We start from the raw sequence: 15465 nt of genomic DNA, 5'->3' as shown, positions 1-15465 counted from the left end.
AGCCCTTTGGGGTGGTTGAATTGGAAGAAAGTGATCTTATCAGTTGATGTCATTGAAGCAAATACAACTAAAACAGATGTATGATCTTCACAGGTCTGGTTATCGTATTTGTCTTTGAAAAGGGGAGCTGAAAGAAAGCTGTTATGACAATTTACTAGTCTGATTTTATTACTGAAAGCAGATGCCATTTAGAGAATTTGAACAATTTTTTCTAGTAATTTTTTAAAACCCATGTAGCCGCAGACAGAATTGAGATCATGGACAGGAATAAAATTTTTACATACTCAATAAATCATTTAATAATTGTACTATGAAGTGTGTAAATGGCAATAATGTGCTATTGGAACGAAAACTAATACTTTTTCTTTGTGAAGTTGCATACTTTCAACTTGGACATAACTTTTTATGTGCAAGCTTTCAACAAGAGGATAGTATAACGCAAGAAAAACTATCAATGCACATTTCAACTGGAAGAAACAAGCGGGTGGAGCTGTTTGCTGAGTAAAATCTATTAACCCATGCTTAAGTTTAAAGCAATTATAAAAACTCTCACTTATCAAATTTTTGTTATGGATTCAGTTTTTTATCCTTTGGACATTACTGTTATATTTGCTTACAGGTTTTATATCATAGAAATTAGAATTCATTACCTCGGCCTAGGAGGTTGTTTTCACCCCTGTCTGTCTGTCTGTCTGTTTGTTTGTTTGTCATCAACATAACTCAAAAAGTTATGGACCGATTTTGATGAAATTTTCAGGGTAGGTGGGAAATGAATTAAGTGATTAGTTTTTGGTGGTGATCCGGATAAATAATCAATCAATAATCAATAATAGTAATAATCAAAAATCGCTGAATTGGCGGAGGTCTGCTCTCTCGGAGTGCTTTTTTTACTGTACAAATGTTAATTCAGAATACAAGTTTACAGCGTACGTCAAGGAATTTTATAACTCCTTTCTTACATACCTTATAAATAGAAATATAATGTAAATTTAAAGTCAACAAGTTTTATTGTATCTTTTCTTTTGCATTTTGTTTAAGAATTCAAAGTGATTTATGACGGTTAAATATGCATTCAATTCGGACTTTTATAGATCATTGAGATATTGAGTCTGATGTTCTTAAAATAAAAATGAAATCACTACTTTATAAATTTATATTATGTTCTAAAAAAAACACCATGAACTTCATTTAGCATCAGAGTAAAAAATGTTTTGTAGATTTTGACAACTTATAAGATTTAAGTGAGGCTTTTATTTAAAAATAAAGAAAAATAGAATATTTAAAGAGCATTATTGCTGTTTTTCAAATTATATCCAATTATGAAAACTAAGGATAAAAACTTTAAAAACAAAGCTATTGGTGATTATTACCCCCCCCCCCTTCCAGTAGCATTATAGCTGAGTGAACTTGGTTAAAACTTTTTGTTTAATTGGATAATTATGGATGAATCAATTTATTTATGAAAAATAATTTTGGCAGGCCTCTAATTAATTTTTCCACTTTTTTGCAGAAATTACAAAAGTTGAAAAAAGTATTTCATAGTCTCTTCAAACATAATCCAGACAACAGTAGAAGAAGAAATTTTAATGAAAAACACAGAGGTGACAAATAAATATTCTTTTTGAAAGCACATTAATTGCATTACTTGAGACACCTGCTTTGAACACGACAGGTGAGCAATGCTACCTAAGCCCCCTTTTCTAGCTTATCAAATCTTTCAAACTGAGACCTCTAAAAACCATTATGAATATAATGGTTTTCTTTGTTTGACAATGATTTTATTATACAAGAATTCTGACTCTATAATTAGGAACTGGTACGTACGCGTACACCACCGTCGTTGATAAAGTCGCAACTGACGCTAGAATATCCGTTTGATGGCCATTTCCCTGAGCTAAATACGAAAGTGAATATCAACAAACAGTTGTCACGCGTATTTGTTTACAGATATACTCGATGCAGACGATAAAATATGCCTATTACAACATGTATCTGGTGTAAACTGAAATTGCAGCCCTTTGGAGGGGTGTTGGTATTATCGCTGATAAAATCACCATCACTTCTAGAAAATCCTCCTGAGACCCATTGGCTGACGCTAAAAACCCAAGTGAATATGACAAAGTGGTGGTCACAAGTAATTGTCCTCTGGTCTGTTTGATATGAACGATCAAATTTCACCAGTTTAACATTGAGAGTAAGGGCGCAAGCCAATGTTTTACCCTAGTCCTAAAATGAGAGCCTCGTTCTGTGTTAAGTAGGCCGGAAACCGACTGTAAGATTCCGTCGATCAAAAAGAACTGCTCCGCAGTGATTCTGCAGTTGAATGTCATTACTCCAAGATGAAGCGTAAAACGAATTTAATTTTACTTTATTGAATTTTATATACCGTATACAAGATGTAAATTGAAAAATAAATAATATATATTTTAAAAGAAAAAGATATACCAGGTGTTTTTGTATTTTTTGCTCATCAAAGACATTTGCTCCTGAAGATATAAACACAATACACGTGCTTGTCGTATCCCAAGTTTAACAGTTACATTGTATGCCCGATACCACTATAAGGACTGCGCATTGGCTACACCAAAAATCAGTTTGTAAAGCAGAAAGTTGTTTGTGTTGTGGCACTGACCTTCAATAGCAATATATTCTTAGTTCAAACTTCAAACTCCGCGTCGACCACTCTGCTTCTTGTCTCGTCTGCACGAGTTAGGTAAGCGCAAGGCGGGAAAGGCAGCTTCAAGCGGCACAGAGCTGTGACGTACGAGACTTGTGACTTCAAAATATGGAAGCGCCCCAGGCAGAATTATGCCGAAGAACGCCTCCAGGTTGACGGTATTGCATGGCTAGAGCCAGTTTTGCTGATATGGGTTATATATGAAATCAAGATCAAGCTGGCAAAACTGAAATCTAGAACCTAGGGCAAACAGGGCGGGCCGCATGCGCTTGAGCTTCTATCGCATATATATATATATATATATATATATATATATATATATATATATATATATATATATGGGAGCGACATAGATAGGGAGGATAGTTGGACAGTTGAGTAGTGTAGAGGAGCGGGATAGAAGAGGGTTGTTTTAACGTTAGTTTTAGAGTTATGCAGTTAGAGATTTACAGCCTTACAGTTTAGCCTGAAGTTTGTACAAGAAAACTTCCAGTCGTTAGAAGAAATAAAGAAGACTCACAACTGATAGTTGGTGGCAGCATTTGTTTTTACTTAACATACCGATTGTGTTTCGAACAGTTTAATAAAGGTTAACTTTGTGTTACGCCAGAGGATCGCAAGTCTGTGGTTCCTGCAGGCTGGAACATTTTACATATAACAAACGGTTAGGAGACCCTTTCCCCGCGTTTCTGACTTCATTAACTGTGGCTCTCTTGATAAGGTAATCCTTCAACTCTGCAGGCGAGGGTTTCACGGACGCTGGAAGGCTGCTTAGATACGCTGCCAGAGAACCAACGACCAGAGGACAAGCCATGGAGGTTCCACTTAGGGTGTCAGTAGCGTTCCATGCACTTGACACCGAACTTTTCATGTTATTTCCAGGGGCAAATATATCCACGCAGGGGCCATAGTTGGCCCACTTTGGCCGAATATCATGATAACTGGTCGCACTTACTGTTATAGCCTCGCTGGCTCCCGATGGGCTTTTCTCGCACGCGTCCATCGCTTCATTGCCAGCAGCGACCACTATCGGAATGTTATACAGTCTGACTGTTTCATTTATCGCGGCGTCTATCAGATCAGACTTGGGGTATCCAAGAGAAATGTTAATCACAGCTTTACGGTTAGGTTTCGTTTTGATAGTATTAACAGCGTGTTCGAGCCCACTGAGAAGCCAGGAAGCACTGCCCTCTCCCTTGTCGTCTACTACCTTGATGGCGTTCACCCGTGCCAGACGCGCCACACCGAACCTTCTGCCGGCAATAAGACCGCTCACATGTGTCCCGTGCCCGTGGGTATCGCCGTCACTCATACCTGGATCTACCTGGAGAATATAGCAGAGGCGTATCAAAAGTTAAAAAAAAGTTCAGTTCTTTTGATTAAAGTTTATATGTGTAGAAGTGCTACTCATAATGACGAAGTTTAAAACTGTTCAATTTCTACACAATAAGCTGAAAGCGTCCGTGAGAGCTTTTTTAAATGTTTACACGAAAGCTCTCAGGTACGCTTATTGTGTAGAAATTCAATTTTAAACTTCATCGGTTCAGTTCTTGTGTACCTTGTCTTAGCTACACGTATTTATCCATCCAGCTGATGTAAGAATTAAAAAAAATCAGGAAGTAAGGAACTTGCTTACAGTCACAAACATGTGACAAAGACTTTGTAAGAAAATATCCGCCAACCATACAGTACATATATAACATCGTGCATATTTCGAAGCGCACCTTGTGTATTATTTTTCCCCTATTCTTCCTAAACTCCCTGTGGTCTGCACGTATCCCTGTGTCCAACACGTAGACGTCTACACCCCTTCCATCACCGTCTACTATTAGTCGTTTATCTCTCTCCGCCCTGAAGTCTCTCACTGCCCTCATGTCTAATCTGTCTAGACCCTGAAAACGGAGGACGAGCTTAGTTCATTTCATGGCTAAAATAGGAAATAGTATAAAAAATAATATCGTTGAATATACATTATAATGCATTAATAAAAGATTTCCATGCTTTTATGCCAATGACATTATCGAGAGTACGTGTACAATGACGAGTTTACTCAATGCAAAAAAAAAAAAAAATAATAATAATAATAATAGTTTTAAACTAAAAACCAAATTTAAATTTTAATACCAAAAACAATTAAGGACTGTTGGATTGACCCGTTTTTAAAAAGGTTCCCAAAGCGCCAGCCGTCCTTACCCAGGGCCATCCAGTGAAATTCTTGCAATCCAAGAGTTTCACCTTTGTGTCCTCATACACCGTCGTCACATCCGATTTTTTGGTGCGAACGATGTTGTCCATGTCCCTGAAATGATGGTTTTGCGGAAAATTTAATAAACCGTTCCCTGAGGCATTTGCGTGCGTTCCGCGGCTTATTTCTGATAAACAATAAGAGATTCCCACTATAACTGACTGAAATGACGCGATCTTCTTTTGGGCAATTCTCCGATACTTTTAAATAAAACCAAAGGCAACAGCAATATTTGTTTTCTAAATCATAAACGATATAAATAGCAATGTGTTCTCTTATGTAATAAATGAGACAGGTATATCTTATTCCTGGGACGACTGATCATTTAGAAGGCTTACATGATGTCATTTTGATAAAACGAACACTGTTACCTTTGTAATCTGAAACAAAACCAAATATTTTGTCATCTTATAAACTATGAAATTTGTCGATCAGTTTCAAATTCGAATTTCATAAGTATCCGTTACTTACTCCGGCCTTGCCTCCATGACGTAAAACTTCACTCTGCCAATAGTGATGACGTCATCGACCTTTGGTTGACCTAGCGCTAGTAAGGGTGACCCGGCCTTGGCGACTAGAGGACCCGTTTGTTTCAGGGAACTTCTTACAGCGGTAAGGTGAGATTTGACTGAAAAATATTGCAAACTGTTACAGCTTAGCTCAAATAAATAAAAAATTAATTGAGGCAAGTATGGAGTAACATTATTCTGCAACGTAATTAATGGTCTCTTTTAAAACAAAAAACGATAGCAAAACAAAACAAAAAACGCTTTTACATTATTTAGCACCAGAAACCAAGTAAAAAAAAAACAATCGTTTGCCTACTCTGTGGGTTCCGGTCTGGTTAACATTTCAGGACACGTCTGTGACGTAATTAAATCTGTTGACGTCATTCTGACTTGAAAATATTATAATTAGCGTATAAATTGGGTACGGACCTCCATCCATGTATGGTTTGGTCTTTTAATGGGGAACTTTTATAGAAAAGTTTAATAGAGAACTTAATTTAAACGATACGCCTCATCCCATACTTTGTTAATACCACCAACCGCCTACTGTTTCATTTATCTCGTACATGTAAATCACACATGAAAGTATTCCGCGACCTCTAGATGGGGTAAGGTGAACAAAGAGGTTTATTTCCTCACCTCTGCTCTCGGGTAGGTCTTCCTTCAGCTGAACAATATATCTGTTTTCAATCCGCACAGCTTTCGTGTAGCTCACCAGGCGGACTGAAAGGCAAACACACAATATACAAACATTTTGCTGTTGGAGCATTGTTTTTTCTTTGAGGGAATAGTTTCCACATTCAAACTGGATGTGAGAATAATTTCTTAAATATAGGTTGACCGCCATTTACCAGTGGATTCTGCAACCTTAGATCACATGACTACCAATAATGGTAAACTCATAATTGTCAAGAACTTAAAGGCAAGCAACTCCAATTAAAAAAAAAGAATAAACGCTTCATAATTTATTAACCATTTTTATGTTCACTTACGGTTGCAGCAAGTAAACGTTAGGTGTGACGTCACTGAACGGAATCACCCAATACTGACCGTGTTGTTTGAGCCTGTTTTTTTTTATTTACAAATGGATTTAAAGATGAACCCTATGGAACAAGACGGCCCTTAGGCCTATGTTAGCTGTTGGTATTCGTAGTGCAGCCCCAGCAAACACAGAACGAATTTATAACGTTACCATAACGTTTATATAATAAAAACGTTAGTGAAACGTTATGATAACGTTATTAAAAGGTTTGCTGGGAGCATGCCTTTCACGTGTTCTGGATAAACCCAAAGTATAGCACTAATACACGGTACTACGCTACAGAAATACTACTAGATAATAAATCCAAATTTTCACCTCTGCTTTCAGTTTCCACGTGAACCTTTGGCACAGCGTCAACGGCACGAATCGTGGTCCCTTCAAACCGACCCTCCTCCTCAAGGTCGTCACCGCCGGCATACGCGGTGTTATCTGAAAATATAGTAATCTGTAGCAAAACTACGGAAACCGAATTTTATTGGTCCAAATTTCAAAATACTACCTCGAATTTTTGAGATAATAATTTTTGTACAAATTTCGAGATACTACCTCGAAATTTCGAGATAATATTTAAAATGACACCTGTCGGCTTCCGTACAAAGCGAAGGGTTGAAACCACTAGAAATTCCAAATGCACCAATCAAATGTCTTTGTGATAGAGAAATTTCATTACAAAGGATATTACGAAAGTTGAGCACCGTATCTGTATGGTGGCTGTATGGTTACCAAGAAAAGAAGATGCACAAGCAACACTGTGAGAAGAACAGCGATGAGAACACTCCATCTACCAGAACATGTAGGTGATATCATTAAAGTAACAGAAAAGTTTGGGAAAATATTAGCAGAATTGACAGATAAACGGATTTTTAAATATGTACACATCTCAGAGAAATGTGATAAGAACACCTTAGCTACCAAAAACAAAGGAAATCTGGCGACTGCAGATTAAAATGGGAAAAATAGTTCGAATATTTACAACTGTCCAAATCTTGGCCAAGAAGTATCAAAGAAACTTGACTCTCGTTTTGGAGGAATTACTATAGCTGTAAATGTTATTAAAATATACGCATTTAGTGCTCAATAAAGTTATTATCATTATAACTTTTTTGGTAAAATTGGTTTAAGAAGTCTTTGAAGATGACATCATCGTGATTCGTGTGTATATTTAGTCAAGGAGATGTAAATGCTGAATATAAGTCATTTGCGTATTAAATCAGCTGATACCTATCTCTTAGCGGACAGACGACAAAACCAACCAGTATTTGGTATATTCTGCATCAAGAAGCACTTAAAGGTGTAAACGCACTTTAGCCACTTTCTCTCCTTATACATCAAAGAATTAAGGAAGTCATTTTAGCAATTAAACTACAATAAATGTACATAAATGTAAGAGCGCAGGTTATTTAATTACTCAGTGATTAATTTAGATTTTATTCTGAGGTTAAGTGAATGTTTTCGTTTAAGAGAACCTTTTATTACATAGGATAGACTGGTAACTCATGGTCTCCTTGTCATGGTTTGCTGAATATGATGGCTGCTAGTTTTTGTCAGTCGTTAATGCCACCACTGCTCCTTGATTAAGAAAGCTATAAGAGCAAAACTAGGGGCAATAGAACAATTACAACAGATTTTTTCTACGGAAAACAATTATTTACGTGATGTTTAGGTGCCTTGGAAGAAAAGTTTAGGTGTGTGTGTGTACAGCATGTGCGTGTGTGTGTGTGTGTGTGTGTGTGTGTGTGTGTGTGTGTGTGTGCGTGAGTATGAGTGTGTGTGTGCGTGTGTTTGTGTGTGTGTGTGTTTGTTTAAGTGTGTGTTGGGGGAGGAAAGAAGCACCAGGGGGTGTCATTCCTGTTAGCTCTCTCCCCCGCTTCCCGCGCTAATGACTGACCCCCCCCCCCCCACCCCCCGCCCAATGTATATACCGGTGACATATAATAAACCAAAATGGAGAACCTCATCCCATAATCCCATAATACAGGCGTAAAACATTTACAAATATTTTATATTTACATGTACGAGGCGTTAACATGTTACATACAGATTGGGCGTTAATATGTTACATGCACATTAACGCCTCGTAAATGCCAAATATTTGCAAATGTTTTACATAAGTGTAGTTGTTACGTTGCACTTCTTTTTGATAAGATCCCCTCTGCACCCTCCCATCCTCAATGTATCCTGTGTAATTTCCTCAACAAAACATAAACCATTGTTATCGTTGTACTACACTTTGTTGATGTATCATAAGAATGGACTAAACCTGTATGTCTGCTGATTATCATGATCACACAGGCACACGCACACACGCACGCACACACACACACACACAAACACGCACACACACACACACACACACACACACACAAACACGCACACACACACACACGCGTGCACACACACACACACACACACACACACACACAAACACGCACACACACACACACACATCACGTACATAAACTCACCTTCCTGTGCACTGTTGGCAGTATGAGGCAATGCGGCTCCGCCAACTTGGACAGGACCCTGAGGGCGCGGAGCAAAAAATGTCAACTGAACACAAGCAACGCGACGAACAGACTGAAGTGACAGAACCAACAAACAGCAGACGACAACTTTCATAGTGAGCTCGCAGCGTCGGCAATGTGATGAGATCTCCCAAACTGTCTTTTTGGTTAAGTGCCCTGCAAATAGTTCCTCGCAAGTAAAGTTAAACTTAATGCTTTCTTCACTTCAGAACTACGAGAGAATTAATCTGCATCCTTCAATGGCGTCTTGGTCTCTGGTCTTAGCACGCAATACCCGACCTGTTTGGGGTCGCGTTCCAGTGCCCAAGCTGTACTGTATCTTGCGGACACAAAGCGTGAAGACGTCCCTAGAAAGGTGATGGGCAATTTATGTAGTGTTGAGTGCCCGCCAATTGAACTAGATGTTGAACGGAAGTGTATAACAAACAGATTCAAGAAAGCTAAAAGTGCCATTAAAGAAAATATATCTTTAAAAAAAACGACATTGCTGTGTCGTAAACCAATTTCAGCGCCGTTTCCTTAATTTAAAAGACCACAAAGACGATTTACACTCTACCGCGGCTTTCAGAGGACTTGATAATAAAACATTAACTCGTCACGTTTAAGCCATAGTTTATTTCTTTTGTCTTTTTTGTGGAAATGTGTATAAAATTATTGACTAGGGCAATTTACACACTTTCACTTTTACTACCTATAAACTAAACTCCCTAACATTTGCTGTCGATTCCCAATTTGCTACATACCCAAATTTGGCAATATATCTATTTATGAACTTTCACTGTTAACAAATGAAAATGTAGAGCTTCGACTACCATACAGTTACAGGTAGCTATTGTAATGTTCGTTCATTTAATTAGTAACCTAAACACGTCAGTCACGATGACTATCACCAGATTTGGCAACAATTAAGGTTAGGACAGTAATTAACACCTGTCTACAGTTAGAGCCACAGGTACAGCTGACAAACACCTGGTTGACTCAACTAATAAGTGCTGGGTTTCTTAATAACTGTAAAGAAAGATTAATCCTGTTTAATTTAAATGACCACGTTTTTAAAAACGAAACTGGTAATTTGAAAACAACAAGCGAACACAGAATTATCGCAAATGATATCTAGAAAATGGTTTAAGAAACTAAGTAAACCTGAAACTATGCACAACGCATATCCTGAGCCAAACATTAGTGCTACCAGTACAACTGCCGATTGATGACCCTGGTCGTGCTACTGTGTTGGATGTTCCCTGGCGTTGTGTTATTGCGTACAACTACCACAATGCCTCTCACAGAGCCACTGCGTTTAAGACTTTGGTTTGTATAGCATACTTGACGTTGCCTAAGGCATGTACGATGAAATAGTTTTGGTTAAGCACATTTAAGGGTATATTCACGTACCTATCTGTTAGACAGTGTTGCTAGATCTTTTCATTTGCACATATTCCACTTATTTTGTAAATAAATCCCTTTTTTCTAAAGCGTTTATATCAAGTTCACCTAAATAACTGTTTGTTTTGACGTTGTCATATGCGGTATTTTAAGGACAAGAAAACAGCAACAGAAGAACCGACGGGACAACCATGATAAGGACAACGGGACAACCATGATAAGGACAACGGGACAGCCGTAGTAAGGACAACGGGACAACCATGGTAAGGACAAACGGACAACCATGGTAAGGACAACGGGACAACCATGGAAAGGACAACGGGACAACCATGGTTAGGACAAACGGACACCATGGTAAGGACAACGGGACAACTATGAGAAGGACAACGGGACAACCACGAAAAGGCAAAGGAGACGGTTGTACCAGAACCAACGGGGGAAAACATTTTCTATTTCCATTAAATTATGGTCATGTTTTTTTATTGCCTTTATTCTGTTGTGAGGTTATTTGACAAGATATGGAATTACTGACCCCTATAGAGCTCAAACATTGTATTATTCCTGGTAGTGACAAAGAAAACAATCTCTCTCTCTCTCTCTCTCTCTCTGTATATATTCTTCAGTCATAAATGTACTGTACTAGAGCACATGTAGGCTACTGACGCAAGTAATTAATGGACGCTGCATGTTAAATTACTGCAATGGATAACATGCTGTAAAACCTGTAAAACAACAAACCTATATTCGTGGTAATAAAAAAGCGAAATTCTTATTTTCCTTCTTTCTTTTCTGGGTATCGTCACCACAGTAGATATGTCTCTGGGGAATAGCGTAATTGGCATCATTAGAGTCCGATGTCATTTCTATATCGTGACAAGCACAGTTCTACATCTGACATCCGTCTCATTGTGCGAGATTGAGATCAATGCCTTTTCATCGTCCTCCCCGCGTTTAGCGTGTAGTCTCCATTTTTCTGTAAATGAGAATAAAACCTATCCCTTAGCGCGTGTCAATTATGTGAATATATATATGTGGGAGTCTCATGGAGACATATGTTGCTGTATTTCTTTAATCACGCTTTTAAACCACATCTAATAAAACAATTGTGCATTGTTTGGTGTGGTGTTTTTGTGCGTGTCGACATACTAGTGACCCCCTTTTCATGGTGGAAATGTCAGCGGCAAATATTGCTATATAAATTCCTGTTTAATATAAAAAATAATTAGAACTCCAAATGAGAAAATTGGACACAAAGGTGTAAAAAACAGAACAGGAGTAGGGATGTAGTCGACCCACGAAACGCGTCTTTACAGTACCTGAAATATTAACATGAAAAATATGATTTATCAAGACTGGATTTAGACACACCTTAGTATCAATTCACGAATCCTGTTTTACGTACCAACGCTGACTAATTTAATTAAAAATTATCACAATATCCGACGACTTCCGCCTGGTGATTGGTTAAAATGATTCTCCTCTCTCTGTCACTTGTTGCTGCAAACTTAGGAGCACGCCACGACAGGAACTAATCAAGTGGATGAAAAATTCATTACAAAAGACCGGCATCATCCCAAAGCAAGTAATATGATTGCAGTTGAATTATCGACTCTAATACTGAATATTGCAGATAGCATATTAATTCAATTAAGTTAATAAAGAATAGATTTCTCAGAAGTGGGTCTTTTTAATCATTTGGAAAGGCATCTCAATTACATCTCCTAAAGCATGCGCTTCTTTAATTACACTAACAGGATATTTATATAAAGAGAGCTTTTGATAAAACACTTAGAATAAAAGAGGATAAATACCTGCCTTTTCTTTGGTTTTTGGAGTTATTTTTCCTAATTGTTGCAAGATTTTATTTTCTAAGAAATAATCATTATAACTAATTGAATAATTGTCTTAATATTAGGATTCGAACAATCATCTTAATATTAGGATTCGAACAATTATCTTAATATTCGCTATTCCTGTTGCTTTGTCTTCTGTAGAGGAAACATCAAAACGGTGCAAAATAGAAATTAATAGCACGTGTTCTTGAAGTAAAGTGGATATGTGTTATCTAAAATTAAGATGATGCATTATTTTCTATCATCAGATTTTGCCAATCCTACAGAGGACTCGTTATTTTAAAGAAGATATTGCGTCCAAAATGAGCCTTGCTCTTTAATGAAATATCATATGTATACCCCACCTCCTCAATAAATAAATAAATAACATAAAATAACATAAAAAGGATGAAATGCTTTGATAGTCTCATGAATAGGTTTGCTTATTAGTTTTGATTACAAAGGAAACAAATTATAAAACGTACGTGCACACTCTATTCAGTCAACGGTACCTATGGAACTCGGGATGGGGGGGAAGAGATGAAATATGAATGATAAAAATACGCATTGGTATGTTTAAGTTCGTCATACTAAGTAACATTCATTAAAACAATGACACTTGGAAAGCAAAAAAAAAAAAAAAAAAAAAAAAAAAAATACGGACGCTTTCAATCAGCAAAATTTGTAACAAATACGTTTTTGTACGCATGAATCATTTTGCTGTTAATCATCAACTGCTTAAGAGACGCTGTAAGTATCGGGACGAGCATCTTTTTGGTGAATGTAACAGCTATCATTGTATATGGCCATATTTATTCTTCCAATGATGAACTGTCCTGACAGCTAGTTAACAAGAAGAAGCAAATCATCTCACTGGTCTGATGTGACGGTCACCTGAGATCACTGACCTGTAGGTCTCCCAGAAATTTTACGAAATCTATTCTTACGAGTCCGGCGCAAGAGTATTATAAAACTTTCTGCATTCATAAACTCATTTCATTCAAAATCATTATTAATGATGTAAAACAATGTATTTTATTCATCATCGCAAAGGTTGCAAACCAGGCGACCAGATACGTATGAGTCCTTCCACCTCATGTCGCCTTCTTTTCGCCTTTCTGAATCCATGACGTCACAAATATCGCTACAAATATCGCACCCGCTGCCGACACGGTGCACTGGTAGTCTATTACAAATTTTTTTGCTTGGCACATTTAATTTTGCTTATTTTTAGAAGCCCCTTTTGTACACTGTTTTAGAAGCCTCTGATATCGGGGGGGGGGGGGGGGTACAAAATACGAAGCAAAAAGTTGTCTCTCAAAGGTTCAAGTTTAATTAATTTTCTGGGAAAAAATACACAACAATTGAGTAAAATCTATCAGAAAAGAGAGTTGTTTTCCAAGGGAACAAACACTGTCTGTAAAGGTAAAATTACTGTGTAATAAAACGTGTGGAATGTTTATGTGACTTTATTTTTCAGTTTTATCCAACAAGTGAAATATCTGGCCATACATGTACCCCACCTTTCCAAGCAGGCTATTGCTGGACCTTTCCACGCAGGCTATTGCTGGACCTTTCCACGCAGGCTATTGCTGGACCTTTCCACGCAGGCTATTGCTGGACCTTTCCACGCAGGCTATTGCTGGACCTTTCCACGCGGGCTATTGCTGGACCTTTCCACGCGGGCTATTGCTGGACCTTTCCACGCGGGCTATTGCTGGACCTTTCCACGCAGGCTATTGCTGGACCTTTCCACGCAGGCTATTGCTGGATATACATGTTATTATAACGTGAAGAAGCTCGCCCGGGAGTTGCTGTTCATCTTATTGCGGCCCCTCCCTCCATCTACGAAGATACTCAAGCACATGCACACACACACGCAGTCGCGCTCACACAAAAAAAGTGACGACACACACGCACGCCCACGCACAAAGCCACAAACACTAATTCAGAAACAACAATGTAGCCTGCGACAGGTGTGTCCGATGTTTTGCCGGTCTGATTTCCACAAAGTCCAAAACCCACCGTGCTCAAAAAGCATGTTTGTGACAGAAAAAAGATACGATCTTTCCGGGTGCCGCTGACAGGTAGTAATTACAAGGTAATAGGATTGGCAGAATGCGGTATCCCTGCACGTGTCGTGTGATGTTCGAAGTAATCTCAATGACAGGCAATGTCTGAAGGTAATGGAAAATAGCATCTTACCAAATCTTAATTTGCTCATATCGAACTCCTGGCGTGCCGCCTTCTCGGGCACACGTATAATATTGAGTTGAGGATTGGTTTTCACAAAGGTAATGCTTGGAGATAAGAATTTTGAAAAATGTTCCAGTATTCAGGGAAAGTGCAATTTTACACGAAAGGATGGAAAATTAAAATTGAATAAAATAACTGTTATCATAGCATTTTCAATTTTGTTTTTATTAATGATTTAATATAAGTTAAGGACTTATAGACCATCAAAGCAGCCGTCATATTTACACCTCCTTTAAGGACTCTTTTGACTGCACATTTTAATGCTTGAGTATATAATAACACTAAATATCAGCTCGGAGCTTTCAGATACGTATAATAAAACCCCCTCCCGATCAAAATAATCTTTAAATTACTAGCTTTTTCTGCGTTTAACTTCACATTATTGGGTAACTGGGATTTTGTCTTCTCGTAAGTCCTGTGTTGAATGAAGAGACAGAGCGCCACCTGCCCCCTCACCCTCCGTAATAAAAAGAGGTATTTGACTTCCCAAGATAGCCCGAAGTGACCTTCTCTAGCACGCCGAGATTGGTGAGGGCAGATGCACGTGAAACGGAGCCTCGTTTTATTAGCGTTGACAGTTGTAGATTTCACGTAATCTGATGCAAAATGGAAAGCGGAATAGGGAAACAGAAAAATGTTATTTTAGAAATCTTAGATTAGGCAAGTAATTTTGTTCGATGTCACTGCTGATAGTTTCTGAAGCAGAAGATATTTCCTGTACGGCTGACTGAACGCGTTGGGTCTGATTACTCTGGTAGGATATTATCTGCCTCTTTCATTGTAACTCCCCCGAAGTAAAAAAAGAAATATAAGAATGAAATACAAAATAAAAGAAAAGAAAAAAAGAAAAAGACACAAACAAACAGTAGAACAAAAATAACAAAAACAAAAAGGAACCTTGTTTACATAATGCATTTAAATGTTAAACAGCGGAATAATTTTAGTGTATCTTTAGTGGCACTGAGCACGGTAAATATAACATTTGCTACGCCTTGT

At 37.9% G+C, this 15465-nt stretch overlaps 1 protein-coding gene across 1 annotated transcript; it reads right to left on the bottom strand.

Annotated features, from left to right (window-relative positions):
* Positions 1 to 3205: 3205 nt before the first annotated feature.
* LOC106168269 (uncharacterized) lies at positions 3206 to 9376 on the bottom strand. The gene is made up of 7 exons (XM_013547278.3): positions 8939 to 9376; positions 6789 to 6902; positions 6071 to 6154; positions 5394 to 5550; positions 4871 to 4976; positions 4402 to 4569; positions 3206 to 4001 (listed from the first exon to the last, which is right to left on the bottom strand). Exons 1-7 carry the CDS (start codon positions 9090 to 9092, stop codon positions 3279 to 3281), a joined length of 1506 nt encoding a protein of 501 aa, XP_013402732.2. The 5' UTR covers positions 9093 to 9376; the 3' UTR covers positions 3206 to 3278.
* Positions 9377 to 15465: the final 6089 nt, after the last annotated feature.

The sequence above is a fragment of the Lingula anatina genome, chromosome 3 (assembly GCF_051362555.1).
Source record: "Lingula anatina isolate TDL-2025a chromosome 3, LinAna3.0, whole genome shotgun sequence".
Taxonomy (NCBI): Eukaryota; Metazoa; Brachiopoda; class Lingulata; order Lingulida; family Lingulidae; genus Lingula; species Lingula anatina.
This window is presented reverse-complemented; position numbering and strand designations above follow the sequence as displayed.